The sequence below is a fragment of the Canis aureus genome, chromosome 5, assembly GCF_053574225.1.
Source record: "Canis aureus isolate CA01 chromosome 5, VMU_Caureus_v.1.0, whole genome shotgun sequence".
NCBI lineage: Eukaryota > Metazoa > Chordata > Mammalia > Carnivora > Canidae > Canis > Canis aureus.
In genome coordinates, this window is record NC_135615.1 from 42,328,398 (window position 1) to 42,344,402 (window position 16,005).

The window sequence follows — 16,005 nt, forward strand, 5'->3', positions numbered from 1 at the left end:
AACTCCAAGAGGAAATCCATGAACAGATGTTCAAAATAATATGTAAGGCAATACAGACACTATTAAAATTAGTGTTCTATTCTTTGCAATTTATGTGCCAGGCATTGTGTTAATTGCCTTGTAGACATTATCCCATTAACTATATCCCTCGAGCCACATTTGTCCCATGCTTGAGATCTGCATAGGCCATATAGCTGAAGTGAATTTTTAAATACTGCTTTGTATAAAATCTGAATCTTTACCACACACACACACACACACACACACACACACCCTTTTTTTTTTTTTAAATCAAATTTGAAGATCTGGCCCCTGGTCCCATAGTGACAAACTTCTAGATCTGAGAGTAATGACTTCTTTTAGATGGAGCCTGGGTTCTCCAGGTCACCAGGATCTCCACGAGGCACTGATGGCCAGTGCACTGGTCCAGTGCACTCGCCTGCATTTCTGCCTGGCTCTTGTAGGCATGTGAGCTTGTGATTCTTGAGGAAGGCACTATTGTTTCTTCCATTTTAGACACAACGGGTCAAGTAACTGGCCCAAAGCCATTATTAGTGTCAGTTTTAAAACCAGAACTCTGGATGCTGCCTCTCCTTACCAATTTCAGGGAAAGTATTTAAAATGAACAAAGCCATAAATGTACTTTTTTTTTTTTCAGGGGGTTTTTAGCTCTTACTTACATCCTTTAATTTGAGCTTCAGAGTGGCCAAAAATCATGAAACACTTACACTGTGAAAATACTTTTATGTATTGAACTCAAATCACATTTAATTTGCCTTTGAAGAGAGGACCATCATCATTTTCAAGTTCAGGGGAAGGGGAAAAAAAGAAACATGTTCAGTGAAATTTAGCAGTTTGCTGGTGTGGTAAAGCCAAACTCAGAGCTTGTTCTTTTTACATTGTAGTACCTTCCAGAGTAGGAGGAAGGAGGTGGGAAATGTATTTTTATGACCAAAAAGGAATAAAGTTGTCAAACATCAAAAAAAAATTTTAAACAAATACATTTTCTCAAAAATACAGAGTCGCAGTAAAGTATTACTTTTATTATATACACGTTAAAATGTGGTTCACCACATTTTAAACTTGTTTTCATATTTAGAGAAATATTTTACTCTCTTCCTTCTTCCTAAGTCCAGGACCACTCCCAACAAGACCATGTGGTGGTTCTCCCAGATGCCCAATGTTATTTATGAAGTTTTCATTTTCAATCACAAAAAATTCTGCTCTCAGAGTACAGATTAGGTTAATATTGCAGCCACAGTTCTGTGCTCCGAGTTCCTGACCGTATTGTAAGGATACCACTTCTTTTTCTCTCCCAGCTATCGACCTAAGGCTTCCAGATCTCTTTTGAGTGAAAATGAATGTTTCTGCCAGGATACTGTAACCGGAGGATCCGGGTCTGGGCAGACTTGACCATGGGAGCCAACACCTCAAGCAAACCACCTGTGTTTGATGAAAATGAGGATGGTAAGAAATATGTGATAACTGGAAGTAAAATACAAAATTTTGCAGAATTCAAATATAAATACCTTGTTTCATAAGTAAATCGCAGTCAAGACTTAAAAAAGAAAACTGCAAGAGTAAGCCTGAGGATCTCATATGCTTATATGGATTTTACCTTGCACCTTCCAGGGGACTTTGGGCAGTTTTCTTAATTAGGACTATACCAATACCCTTTGTCAAAGGGAGCTGTGGTCAGGCACCTGGTGGATAGACCTTGAAACTAAATGATTTGTTGTTCTCTGTGCTGTCTCCCTGACAGCTGGAGTTACCCGCGTTGCTAGTTGTTATAGAAGATTTTTTCTATTACCAAATTACATCTGAAAAATAATCAATACTCATTATGTTATGGTGTGGAATCATGCAAGTAGGTGCCTTCTGAGCTTCTAACTGACATGCATCAGGGTCCTAGACAAGTTTCACAATGCTAGGTCATAGGAAAATGAATTAGTGTTATTGGAGGAAAGGGAAACTTTCAAGGTCAGGCTCAGCAAGAAAAGAATGAAAAGCAAGAGTTTTCCCGATTCTCCTGCCATCCCACAGTGAGGCTTGCCAGAAGAGGGCCTGTGCCACCCCATAGCAACCGTCCTTCCTAGAGTGGAAGCCAGAGCAGCCTTGTTGGTATATATGTGGGGCCAGCTACTTATAGGTTGACGGGAAAAAGGCAGTCCCGTGCAGCTAATAAGTTGTCCAGGCCTCTCAGAGGGAGAGAGTCCTGCTAATTAGACCACGAAGGAAAAGAACAATGAACTGAAATTCAGGAGTTCTAAGCCCTGGTCCTATTCCAAGCTACCTGTGGGGCTCAAGAAGTTTATGCACCCACTTGATCTTCAATTTCCTCATCAGTTAAATGAGGGGATAGGGTCATCCTCAAAGGTTGTTTTCAACTCAAAAAGTTTAGTTTTGCAAAAGCCACTTTGCAAAACTTATGAGGCAGCATGGAAATCAGCAAGTAAAGCTTACTATGTCAGAAAGCAAATTTGTTTATTGCAACAGAAACCGCAAATAAGCCACTAAGGGTGGCTTAACAAGATGCACAGGTTTTACTTTCTCGTGTAACAAAATAGGCAGAGTAATGCAGGAAATGTGTGGCTCCAGAGGGCTCGGAACTCCGGCTCCCACAAGCCTGCTTCTCCCCTTCTCTTCCTTTCACTAGAGTCACTGTCCTCCCCCCTGCCTCGGGATGCTCCCCGCTGCATCCACCCTGCACCCACAGGGGAGGGGTAGAGTAGGGAGGTGGAGCCCACTGCCTTGAAGCATATGAAGCATATGAAATGGCTGTTGCTCATCACTCCAGAGTACACACTCATGCTTGGTTACAAGGGAAACTGGGAAATTGAGTTTGTTTTCTTATGTGGCCGTGAACCGTCTAAAAAGAAATTCTGTTTGGTTACAAGAGAAGGGGAGAACTAGCTGTTTGCCATGGTCAGGGGCAACCAGAAGCTTACCACCATCTCAGTTTTTGGTTCTTTGGGTAGACCCCCCGTTTTTTTTTCTTTAAAGATTTTATTTATTTATTCATGAGAGACACAGCAAGAGGCAGAGACACAGGCAGAGGGAGAAGGCTCCCTGCAGGGAGCCTGATGCAGAACTCGATCCCAGGACCTGGGATCCCCTGAGCCACCAAAATGCCCTGGATGGACCCTTTTTAACACAAATATTTGCTCACAATGCCCTGCTCTCATTCTCTATCAATTCAAAGGTGCATTATTATTACTTGTACATAGTATCTCATGGGAACTCTGAATTACACGTTGAGAAAATAGTCTTAGTAAACTTCTTCCCACCCTTATTTCAGTTGCTTTGCTTCACTTTATCCAACAGTAAAGGCAAAGATCTAAAGACCAGTGATGTTACATGATTTTTCCATCTCTCAAATGAAAAGACAAGTGGGCTTGTGTTTCATGTGTTTGGTTCTCTGTGCTCCCTGGGATTCAGAGCTAATGTTGTGCATAAGGCCCCAGAGAAGAGAGCAGAAAAGAGAGGCCAGATTCATGTTCATAACTTGGGAGAGATATGTGTCACTTTAAGGTATTAGGATAGTGTGATAATGAGAAAAAAACAGAGCTATCTAAATTTTCTTTAGTTCAGCCAGCCTTTCTTCTCATGGGGTGCACAAGAAATCTAGAGACCCAAAGGACTGAGGCAAAATGGAAATAAGGTACCATTTATGAGTACCTTTGGGGGACTCTAGAGTAACTAAATTCAGGTAAAGTTAGGCCTGAGGAGCCAGCAGGTCCTTTTTTCTTTTCTTTTCTTTTAATAAGATTTATTTGTTTGTTTGAGAGAGAGAGAGAGAAAACACACATGATTGGGGGTGGGGCAGAGAGAGAATCTCAAACAGACTGTGCGCTGAACATGGAGCCCCATGCGGGGATCGTTCACATGACCCTGAGATCATAACTTGATCCAAAATCAAAAGTCAGACACCCATCCATCTGAGCCAACCAGATGCCCTGCAGATCCTTTGTAACCCCTGGTAGGTCACCACCTTTTAGTTGTCCAGCCTGTAGCCTGCTGAGATCAGCCTACCACAGCACCCATAAAGAGAATGTCTACACAAAGAGATGCAAGGCAGAAAGAAAAAGGCAAATCTACCTACTACGAGCCTGTCACTCTGCTAGATAGGATGAAAAAAGCGCAGGGAAAGATTGGCCCTGGCCCTGTGGAGCTCATGTTCTGATGGGGGAAGGCAAACAATGAACAAGTAAACAAACACATAAACCAGACAACTTGAGACAGTGTTAAAGTGCCCCCAAGGAAATGACTCCATGATCTTATGGAGAGGGATAGGGTGATGGTAGAGAGACCACCTGAGAGAGAGTGTGGTCAGGGGGGGGCCTTTCTGAGGAGGTGACATCTGAGGTGAAGCCTGAAAGGTAAAAAGAAGCCACTCATGTAATGACTTGAGAAGAACAGTTCAAGCACAGGGAACCCAAATCCAATGTCCAAATAATGACAAAACAGAAATGAATAATTGACTGTTTCTTAACATTCTCATGGATTGGAGTTTATGATTTATAAAAAGGGACCATATTTAATTACCATATTCACTTGTTTGTTTATAAGATCACTGAGTTTTGGGAGAGAGAGTATGACATTCTGAGCAATTACATTTTTTTTAATCAGTAAATCCTATAAAGTTGATATAACTCCTTTCATAGCTCTAGATTGATCACAAGGTATAATTTTATTTGACTGCTTATAAAGCTTCCGACCAAGAAACAAAAACAACAAAAAGCACTGACTAATCAAAGAACATTAATGCCTACATCATTTTCTATCTCATTTTTATTTAAATAATCACACTGGGCCAGAATCTAGGACACTTAAGTGAGCCAATTTCATTATTTTAAAAATATTGCTGAAAAGAATCCCAATATATGATGAAAAAATGTTTAATATTTCCTTCAAAGTGTTTGCTGTTCCCAGTATATAGATTGGAGAAGGAAATCTGAACCAATTTTCGCAAGTAATATTTCAAGATTTCTTCTAGAAAAGTGTCTAATTTACTTTAAAGGTAATTAAGGAATAAGATGTTACCAGACATCCAGTAAAATAAGCTGTTCGTGGTGGAATTCACCAATACTTTGTATTTCGTGTTGTTCCATCTGATAGTGATCTTGAAAGGACCATTCTATTAGCTATCTATGGTGATCTTTGTATAATGAGACCAAAGTAAAAAAGATTTATAGTCCTATTGAGTAGAATAAGATCTACTTATCTGATTACTGTTACCTTTTACAAAGTAGATCTTGAATTATACAATTTTGTTTTGCTTTGTGGCCTACCTTTTATATTTTAGTGCAAACCTAAGTCCTAACTACTTTTTTTGTTTTGATAAAATATGCATAATAAAATGTACCATTTTAATCATTTTAAGTGTACGTACATACAGTTCAGTGGCATTAAGTATATTCACATTTTGGGCAACGATTACCCTCATGTATCTCTGGAATTTTCTCATCTTCCCAAACTGAAATCTGGTACCCATTACACAGTAACTCCCCTTTCCCTCTTCCCTGACCCCCTACCAACCCAGTCCTTGGCAAAAATCTTTCTACTTTATGATTCTATGAATCTGACTATTCCAGGTACCTTAATAAGTGGGATCATGTAATATTTGTCCTTTTGTGTCTGGCTTATTTCAGTTAGCATAATGTTTCCAAGGTTTATCCGTATCATAGCATTTATCAGAATTCCATTCCTTTTTAAGGTTGAATAATATTCCATTACAAGTATATATCACATTTTGTTTATTCTTTTTTATCAGTGGACATTCGGTTGTTTCTACCTTCGACTATTGTAAATAACACTGCTATAAACATAAGTGTACAAATATCTGTTCAACTCCCTGTTCTCCATTCTTTCAGGTATATACTTAAATGTAAAATTACTGGATCATATGGTAATTCTTTAATTTTTTAAGGAAACATTACACTGTCTTCCACCTAATTAGGGAAGACGGTTTTGTGTTTCATAACGGAAGACTACTTAGCATAGTGGATAAAACCATGGGCTCTGCTAGTAGACACACTATACACAGGTTTAAATCTCAGCAGCACCACAGACTAGCGATCTAGGTGTTTCTACAAGAAAAGTAAATCAAAGGAGACATGTTCTGATCACCCATCATCAAACACAAGAGTCAACTTGACTAATTATAAAGTGTTTTGAGGGAACTTGAAATGCACCATGGAAGAAAAAGTTCCCAAACCTAAGTATTTACTAGTGAATCAATGTGGAAAAACAAAACAAAACAGAATGAAACCAAAAAACAAAAAAAAACAAAAAACACCCAACTTTCTATTCTGCAAGTTACTAAACCTCTGTAAAGCCTCAGTTATTTCCTATATAAAATGCAAATGATAATCAGGCATCCTTCCTTGGGTCATTGTGAGGTTACAGTAAAAACAAGACAAGTAAAACAGTGAGGTGTCTCAAATAAGGTAATTGCCCAATTAATGCTAGTTACACTATTATTACTAGGAAAGTCACTTAGCATGAACTTTGCTGTACTTCAACCTCGAAAGACACAAAATTGATTAGATGCAGCTCTTGTAGATGCCATAGTTAATATGACCTATTCACAATTCTGTCAATGAAATTGAACTGACAGGATGGCAGATTGTATGGATTCTGTGAAAACCTATATAAAAGTCCTTTAAAAAGAAGCCAAGTTAATGATTTCACAAAAACATAATTTCATCTGGTTTCTTCTTTCATCCTTCCCCTGGGGTGACTGTATTTTCATTTCAGGCAAAATCAAAAACCCAGTAGGCTGAAAAATCAATAAACTGTACTTTTTCTGATTTAAGCCCAAAGCTGACTATTTAAGTAAACCCGTTTGATCAACAGACACAGTGACAAATGCGCTCCCCCATACCCAACTACCATATAGATACTCTGAGAAATAATTAAGGATATGAAAAGACATTGTAAGTTTTCTGAAAGTAAAGAATAAGCTTGTTAAATGATATTTTTTAATGATTGTAACTTTTTCTTTAAATCTGCTTTATTTCCTCTGAACAAAGTGTTTTTGTTTTGTTTTGCTTGGTCTTTTTTTTTTTTTTTTTTTTGGCTTGTTTTATTAAAAAAAAAAATCAACATTTGAAAAGCCTGCTCATTGAGGTTTTCAAGGTGATTTAAAAAAGAAAAACTCAAAAAAAAAAAAAAAGAAAAGAAAAACTCTTGAATATCAGGAGAAGGTAGACTTGTTTGTAATTCAGGGTCTAGGCAACAGGAGAGGGTCGTGCAATCATTGTAAGTAATATGTGTTTCTAAGCATACACACAGAATGTAGAGGTGATAAAATTGGTTTAGTCAAACCCAGGGACAATTTTCTTCTGGAGTGTTAAAGCTAAGAAAAATTGGCTTTAGGTTAAAAGCTGCTGAAAAAGTTCATCAATGCCCTGAGTTTGCAGAGAGAGCCAAATTATTGCATTATTCTTTGGAGTTGCTGAAAACTTACTGTTCTACTTTCATTTGGCAACACTTGTGTCCTAGGCTCTGTGACTGGTTCCAGTTTTCCTACATCTTTGGTGGCAGAGGCAATGGGTCCTTCAAAATGTTGGGCCAAAAAAATTGACCACAGATTTGCAATGCAAAAGAAATGGGAAGTTACTGAATTGATTCCAAGAAGGAAGGACTTTGAAAATCTCCTCTGTTATTTTAATGTCTACGCACTGCATTTTGTACCCACTTGGAGAGGCAAATGAATTTCAGACTTTCCCCCCTCAAATGTGAATCAGGTTGTCTCATATCATTTAGTATTTTGGATTAAAATTATTGGGAAGGGGATCCCTGAGTGGCGCAGTGGTTTGGCACCTGCCTTTGGCCCAGGGCGCGATCCTGGAGACCTGGGATCGAATCCCACATTGGGCTCCCAGTGCATGGAACCTGCTTCTCCCTCTGCCTGTGTCTCTGCCCCTCTCTCTCTCTCTCTCTCTGTGACTATCATAAATAAATAAATTGAAAAAAAAATTAAAAATAAATAAATAAATAAAATGATTGGGAAGGTAGAAGGAAAATTTCTCTAGTGAGAAGTGGCTTCTTAAAAAATTAAGGCACCTTGGACGGTCTAACATTGAGTTAACACATTTGTCATAAATAACCTTAGCTCTGCCAGTTTATAAGAACAGGCACTTATGAGGGCTTTATTTCAGACAGCCAAGAAAACAGACCGAAAGGCAGAGCTAGTGATTTTGATTTGCTGGTTTCCTGAGCAGTGAGTTACGAATACATGTTTAGGAGAATCCATTCATGCTAATGTAATAAAGCTACATCCTGCCTTCATAGATTTACAGTGCTTACTAGCATGTTAAAGACTCTGAAAAGTCCTACAATATTGAAATCTCAGGATTCTGATTTTTCTGACTTACTTCAAAATGAAATCGTTTCTGTAGGAAATCTTTTAATATATTGTACCACATAATATTCTGGAGATCTCAGCTTGGGAAAGGAAAAGTCGTGATTGCATCTCTTCTTTCTCTGTTGGAAAAATGGTTTGTTCCCATGGATGTTTTTTCCCCTCTAGTTTCATGGCAGCAGATTATGACATGTCAAATCTCTACTGCTAAAGAGTGGTTATATTCTGTAAGGTTTTCTCACCATGAGTTCTTCTTGGAGCACAATTCATGTTTACTCAGGTTAATGAGTTAAACACTAGGTATCTCTATTTAATTCTGAAATGTTGATGTTACTGGTCCAAGTAGGAATTAGATTTATTTATTTATTTTAAAGATTTTATTTATTTATTCATAGAGACAGAGAGAGAGAGAGAGGCAGAGACACAGGCAGAGGTTGAAGCAGGCATCATACAGAGAGCCTGACGTGGGACTTGATCCAGGGTCTCCAGGATCACGCCCTGGGCTAAAGGCGGCGCTAAACCGCTGCGCCACCGGGCTGCCCCAGGAATTAGATTTTAGAGACCGTTTATTTCTTCTTTATTGCTTTTTTAAACAAAGAACATTTTAGTTCTTTCCTAATTTATGAAGAAATTGTGGTGAGTTGTTTAGTATCAAATAACATTCAAGGTCTACTAATTTCTCATTTTGTCCAAAGCTATAGATATTTTTCAGTTTTCATCTTGAAACTACCTAGGTTGAAAAATAGATCTGTAAGCTGGTTTCAGTGTTCAGACCATGAGATTGGTACTCCAAGCCTACTGTCTGCAATGAGAAGGGCAGGGAAGGAGGATCCAGCTCAATGACATTAATTCAGGTTGTATGCATTATACAAGGGCTTCAACTACGCATTGCTATGTGACCCGTCATGGAAATTTCATTTGGAAACAGACACAAAAAGCCAATGATGGAATAATATTCTTGTTAAATTGGGACAGCGAGCCCTGTTTCTATGGTGAAAAACTGAAAAACATATGGTTATAGATTTTGAATTCAATAGACCAGCACTTGCTTTATTTTTTTTCTCTTAAACTATCTCTTCTTCCCTTTCTGGAGTCATTTGTCCAGTAAAATAAGTCATGTTAACCTTGCTTTATACTCGAGTAGCCTGTATTTTTTATTTCTGATTATTACTTCACATAGAGGTTGGCATACTTTTTGTGTGATGGGCCAAATAGTAAGTATCTTATGGTTTGCAGTTCAGTCTCTGCCACAACTACTCAACTCTGCCTTCATAGCATGGAAGTAGCCACAGATAATGAGAAAACAAATGAAGGTGGCTCTCTTCCAGTAACATTTCCTTTATGGGCACTGTAATTTGAATTTCACATCATTTTCACTTGTCACAAAATATTCTTTTTATTGTTTTCCAAGCATATTAAAAATACAAAAGCCATTCTTAGCTTACAAGCCATGTAAAAATAGATGGTGGGATGGATTTGGCCTGCGGGGCATATTGTGCTAAGCCTCAATCCACAGCATCCTGCAGACATTGCTTCACATATTCAGGGACCCCTCTGATACCCATCCATAGCCCTCTAGGCCTTAAACTGAGAGGCCAGGCAGGGAGACTGGTATCTGTTCTCCATAGAGGCTTAAAGTCACTCTTTACCGACTCTCTTTTGGTTGATCAGTGTGAGCCAATGGAAGGATTTGGGCCAAAAAAATCTACTGTTTTAATGGATAAAATGTATTATATTTGTATATCATTTAACTGTCATACAGATTGGGTTCAAATAAATGGGTAACAGCCTGTGATTCATCTGAATTGTCATGAGGCAGAATTTATTTCCTAGTGGGGGCATTTATTCAACAGAAGGGGCATCAAGCAATTGGAGGTATTGATCACCCCTGTTCTACCCCCACTGTTCTACTTTCTGATTTATTCTAAGGAAATAGCCAGTATATTTTTGACTTCTGAATTGGGGTTCAGGCAGCAGGAAAAGAAGCTGTTGGTGACCATTGCTTGATCTTGGCACCAGGAATGGGTGTCAGTAAATCCCAGACGCCCTGGGGCACAGAGTTTCATAAAAAGGAAGTGCTGACTATGCAAACAGATGCCATCAATTGGCCTCAGAGGCTGCTTCTCTGGAGAAGGTCCAAATACATCCTTAAAGGACTTGCCAGGCTCTACATGTATTAGTGGCCACCATTTGCTGCCAACCATTTGGAATGATTAAAGGTTAGTGAGCCAGCCAAATAATTTTTCTTCAGGGGATCAAGTGATATGCTCTAGAGCTGACCTTCAACTTTAGCTAGTATCATGGTGTCAGTTATAGGGTAAACCAGTGCTTCCCAGACACCCTCTGTGGACAAATGCCAACCTATGGCTGGCAACGCTGTCCTTTGTCTGTGGTGAAAGGAGAAAAATGAAGGCAATCCAATAAGCTTCTCAAAAAGCTAATACTACTAAAAATTTCAGTCTTAAGATTGCATGCTTTTTTGTGTATATGTGTGTTTAGTATTTAAGGATTGTGGAAATAGATATATTTTCATAGAGAGAACTTGGTGAAGTGACTTGCCTCTCTGATCCCCAGTTTTCTTGTCTGTAAATGGGGGCTAATAATTATATCTGCTTCATACAATTTTTGTGGGAATAGAAAATGATTATTCAGGGGTGCCTGGATGGCTAGGTCAGTTGAGCATCTAACTCCTGGTTTTGGCTCAGGTTGTGATCTCAGAGTCATGAGATTGAGCCTGGTGTCAGGCTCCACACTCAGTGGAGAATCTGCTTGGGATTCTCTCTCCCTCTCCCTCTGCCCCTCTCCCCCTGGCTCATGCTCACTCTCACTCCTCCTCCCCTCAAACCAATCAATCAATCAATCTTTTTTTAAAAAGTGATTATCCATAAAAAGTATATACCATAGGGCCTGGCACATAGTAATTGCTCAATAAATGTTAGTAAAGCATTATCACATTATCATAATCACCTTAATTTTTAATGCTCTTACACCATGGCAAGTAAAAAAACAAAAGCTACCCAGTGCTGGTTTTCCTTTTCTCCTCTAGCCCTTTTTTAGGGCAATGGAATTTTCTGATCTGTAAAACTCAAATGTATAATTGTAATTTTCATTGGGTTCTATGTAGATAACTTACTTAAGTGGCTGAGATAAAAAAAAAAAAAAACTGACCTATATCCATCAGGACAATGCTACTTAAGTGAAGGATGGTGCCTGGGCTAGCAGTGTGGGAAGGGAGATGGGAAGCTGAGAATTTATTCAACATTTATTTTCAGTATAAAATAATTGAAAGTCACTGGTGGTGTGAATGTGGGATGAGAAGGAAAAAACAAAATCAAGAGTGAATTCTAGGTGTTTACCTGAATTGGCAGGAAGATGGCTGTGACACTTGGCTGACACGAAGGTGGGGCACTGAGAGGCTGGGGACATATTTAGGCATTGCCGAGAGTTCTTGTTTGGGGGCACAAAGTGACCAAAACTCTAAATCATAGTGTCAGTTAGGACATTGGGACCAAGCCTTCAGAGGTGAGTGGGAAGGCTCGGGCTAGTGAGCTGAAGATGTGGTTCTTAATTCTATGGGGATTGATGAGTCTGGGCTGGGAGAGTATGTGGAAACTGAAAAGGAGAGGAACCCCATTATTGAGAAGTCAGGCAGAGGAAAGCCATCAAGCTAAGAAAAGTGAGAAGCAGCAGCCAATGAGGAACGAAAAACCATTTATCCTGAAATTTAAGAGAGAAGAGTATTTCAAGAAAGAATGAGGGAGTAGTCACTTTTATTGAATGTTCCTATGGGGTTGAAGCCAGTGAGAAATACCTATGGGATTAGGCAACCAAGAAGAGACTGGGGACATGGATGAAAGCAGTCCAGTGGGGACGGGCAGGCATGAGGCAGATTCTGGGGAGTTGGGGGCACAGGAGAAGTGAGGCCATAGACACAGTAAGTGTCATCAACTCTTTCTTTTCAAAAAAGAAAAATTTTATTTATTTATTTATTTATTTATTTATTTATTTATTTATTTCAGAGAGAGAGAGAGAGAGTGAGAGCACAAGTAGGGTAAGGGGCAGAAGAAGGGAGCCCCACACAGGACTCGATCCCAGGACCCTGGGATCATGACATGAGCCAAAGGCAGATGCTTAACTGACTGAGCCAGCCAGGCACCCCCATCAACTCTTTCAACAAGTTTGGTCTAAAGGGAACGGAGAGGGCAGCCCGGGTGGCTCAGCGGTTTAGCGCCGCCTTGGGTCCAGGGCCTGATCCTGGAGACCCGGGATCGAGTCCCACATCAGGCTCCCTGCACGGAGCCTGCTTCTCCCTCTGCCTGTGTCTCTGCCTTCTCTCTCTCTCTCTCTCTCTCTCTCTCTCTGTCTCATGAATAAATAAATAAAATCTTTAAAAAAAATAAAGGGAGTGGAGAAATAAGCCAATAGCTGAAACTGAATATGAAATTAAGGCAGAAATTGTTTTTTAAGAGGGGATCCTGATCTGAGACTACATGTCCAAGCTGCCTACCAATATAAAGGGAAGAAACTAGGAAATCGTGTGAGCAGGAACCAGGGCAGGCTGCACCCATGTGGGACCAGTACAGGTATACAGGGTCTTGCCTTCAGAAGCTCCTGCACTTGGGCTGGAATGCCCTGCAGCTGCTGCCTCTGAACTCTTGCTGATTTTATATTTGAATTTGTATTTGTGAGGTCTGATGAGATCATGGGTGATACCACAGGGGCTTGAGGGCTAGGTGCTCATGCTGCCCCCTCCCCAGGAATAGTTCTAGGTCAGTTGATCCTGGTGCCACCTTCACCCCAGCCATCCTCCATCTAGGGCAGAAGTCTGGGTGCTGATGCAGAGATGGGTGGGACGAGCATCCCCGTGACATACCCAGATGGGGCATGGTGGTGGCTGTCGTTGCCCCAGGCTGGCAGTTTGTCTGGGAGGGGGGCAGCTAGAAACTGTCTCTTAGACTCTCACCCACTCCCATCTTCCTATCAAGATACTGAGTATGTCACAGAGTTCAATTTGGAAGTAAGTGATGTGAAAGGCACTCACCACCCAGTAACATTCTTGTTAGAAGAAACAGCAGAGACCGACACCTTTATCATTGGGAGGCGCAAGAAGATGAAAGCACTGACCTGAAATCACCTAGCCACACAGCTAGATCCTGAATCTTTTCAAGGAAGCTCTAGGCCCACCGTGGAGCCTGAATCATCACCCCGAGATCAATGCTCTACCCTCTACTGACTGGGTCAGCCAGGCACCCCTAGATCTTGAATCCTGATGTCAAATGAATCTCATTTCTTTCGGTTATAGATATCCACCTAGGATGGCCAGCCAGAATGAATGTATAAAATTAAATGAGCAAACATAAGGGGATTGCTTCTCAATAAAAACATTCAATATTCAGAGATGCCTGTATAGCTTGGTTGGTTAGCGATTGCCTTCAGCTCAGGTCATGATCTTGAAGTTCTGGGATCAAGCCCCATGTCAGGCTCCCTGCTAAATAGAGAGCTGGCTTCTCCCTCTTCCTCTGCCTTTCCTCCCATTCATGCTTGCTCTCACTCACTCTCCTTCTCTCCCTCAAATAAATAAAATCATAAAAAACAAAAACAGCAAATGTCCTTTATGTGTCTCCTACTGAATCCTGCTTTCAGAGAGCTGAATCATTGTACTTCACAGTGACCTCTGTCTTCACCCCTGCTTCAACTCACACATTTATCCTTTAGACCACATGGTTCCTGAAGTGTTAAGGGTTCCATACAGTATACCTTTCCTTGTCTGGCATGAATTATGCAGTTCATCACTACTCTTGATCTTTGCTTGTCTTCCTTTATTCATCATAGATAGCAATTACTGTGACATTCATGTTTTTCCCAATTCATGATACCATCATCATCACTCATTTTTCAACCTGTATATATGAACCTAATTTGTTTGACACCTGGTGGGATAATTTTTATTTACTTTCATAAAATACTGAAGTCATTGACACTTCGATAACTTCTTCATTTTCTGTCCAGGGTATGTGTAAATAACTAGGAAAAATATTCTAAACTCAGGCATTGTTATGCATTAACAAGAATGTGTTTAATTCTTATGCTCCTAATTGGTAACTGGAATTGGCTTGCTTGCTTCCCTCAGTGGGTTTCCATCGAAGACTATGGTGCCAATATTCTCTATGATTCACCTTTTGTGAGGGTATCTAATATAAAGGTAGAGGAACTTTACTACAGCTGTTTTTAGGACATGCATATTAAATGTGTATTTAAAAGCAAGGTTTATAACTATAAATAACTATAAATAAAATTAGGAATAAAAAGTTACCTATAATGCCTCAACCCATTGATTACCACTGATAACATTTTGGGGTATTTCCCTTTGCCATCTCCATGCTGCATCCTTTCTGGCACTCCTCATCCCTCTTGCCCACCGCACTTGTTTTCCTATTTCTTGTTTAATTGACTTATTTACTTTGCTAATTGTTTTTTCCTTTCACTAGGAAAAAAAAAAAAAACTCCATGAGGAGATTTTTTTTTCTCTTTTGTTCATTTTCTATCTTCAATACTTCCTTATTGAATAAATGAATCCATGAATAGTCCTAGTCCTGTCTTTCTTACCTATATGTATAAAAGGTTTCTGATATATTTGGGATGATGCACTATACACTTCTGTATCTTCATTTTCTCTTATATCATGAGTAGTTTAATCCCGGTTTTGTAAAATTTGTTGATTTCTTGAAAATATAATTTAGTGTCCATGAAATGGACATGCAACATAGACATATTATAATTTATGTAAATATATGGTTTTAAATATACCTAAGTTCTAAAATACAAAGGAATTATCTTAGAGTGCAGTTGCTTTTTTGTGATGCTGAATAATTGTTTAATCCTGAAATATATTTGGGCGGTCATAGGGAAAAGGTACATATTGCTTATTTTGGAGTATTAAATCATTATTATATAAAATAATATTCAAAGCATCTTGGTTGGTCTATTTAGACAGGATTAAGTATGAATATTATGTAATAAGTAAACTTGAATAATAATAAATAAACAAATAATAAATAAACAAACTTGGATGAGGCATGAAGGGCTTTGCAGCATTTCCTGAAAGCTGACTTTTTTAAAGCATTTTTTAATGGTGGAAAATATATATTACATAAAATGTGTCATTTTAAACACCTTTAAGCATACAACTCAGTGGCATTAAGTACATTCACAAGAAGCACAATCACCACTGTCATTTCCAGAACTTTTTAATGATCCCAAACATAAACTCTGTACCCATGAAATACTGACTTCCCTGTCTCCACTCCTTCTCACCCCTGGTAACTCTATTCTACTTTCTGACTTTATGAAGTCAGTCAAAGTACCTCATGTAACTGTAATCATACAATATTTGTCATTTTGAGCCTGGCTCATTTCCTTGAGGTTCATCTTTGCGGTCTTTGAGGTTCATCCATGTTGCAGCATGTGTTAGAACATCATCCATCACTTTTTGTGGCCATATATTATTCCGCAGTACATGTACACCACATTCTGTTTATCCATTTATCTGTTGATGAACACTTGGGTTATTTCTACCTCTGGGCTCTTGTGGATAATGCTACATGAACACTGGTGTACACATATCTGTTTGAGTCCCT

The 16,005-nt window shown here is 39.3% G+C and overlaps 1 protein-coding gene across 3 annotated transcripts in view; it reads left to right on the top strand.

Annotated features, from left to right (window-relative positions):
* STK32A (serine/threonine kinase 32A) overlaps positions 1 to 16,005 on the top strand; it is a 127,905-nt gene that overhangs the window by 2,608 nt on the left and 109,292 nt on the right. For all 3 annotated transcript variants that reach the window (XM_077897782.1, XM_077897785.1, XM_077897783.1), the window contains one exon: positions 1,320 to 1,467. In XM_077897782.1, coding sequence (XP_077753908.1) covers positions 1,362 to 1,467 — 106 coding nt within the window. In that variant the 5' untranslated portion in view covers positions 1,320 to 1,361. The remainder of the gene's footprint in view (positions 1 to 1,319; positions 1,468 to 16,005) is intronic.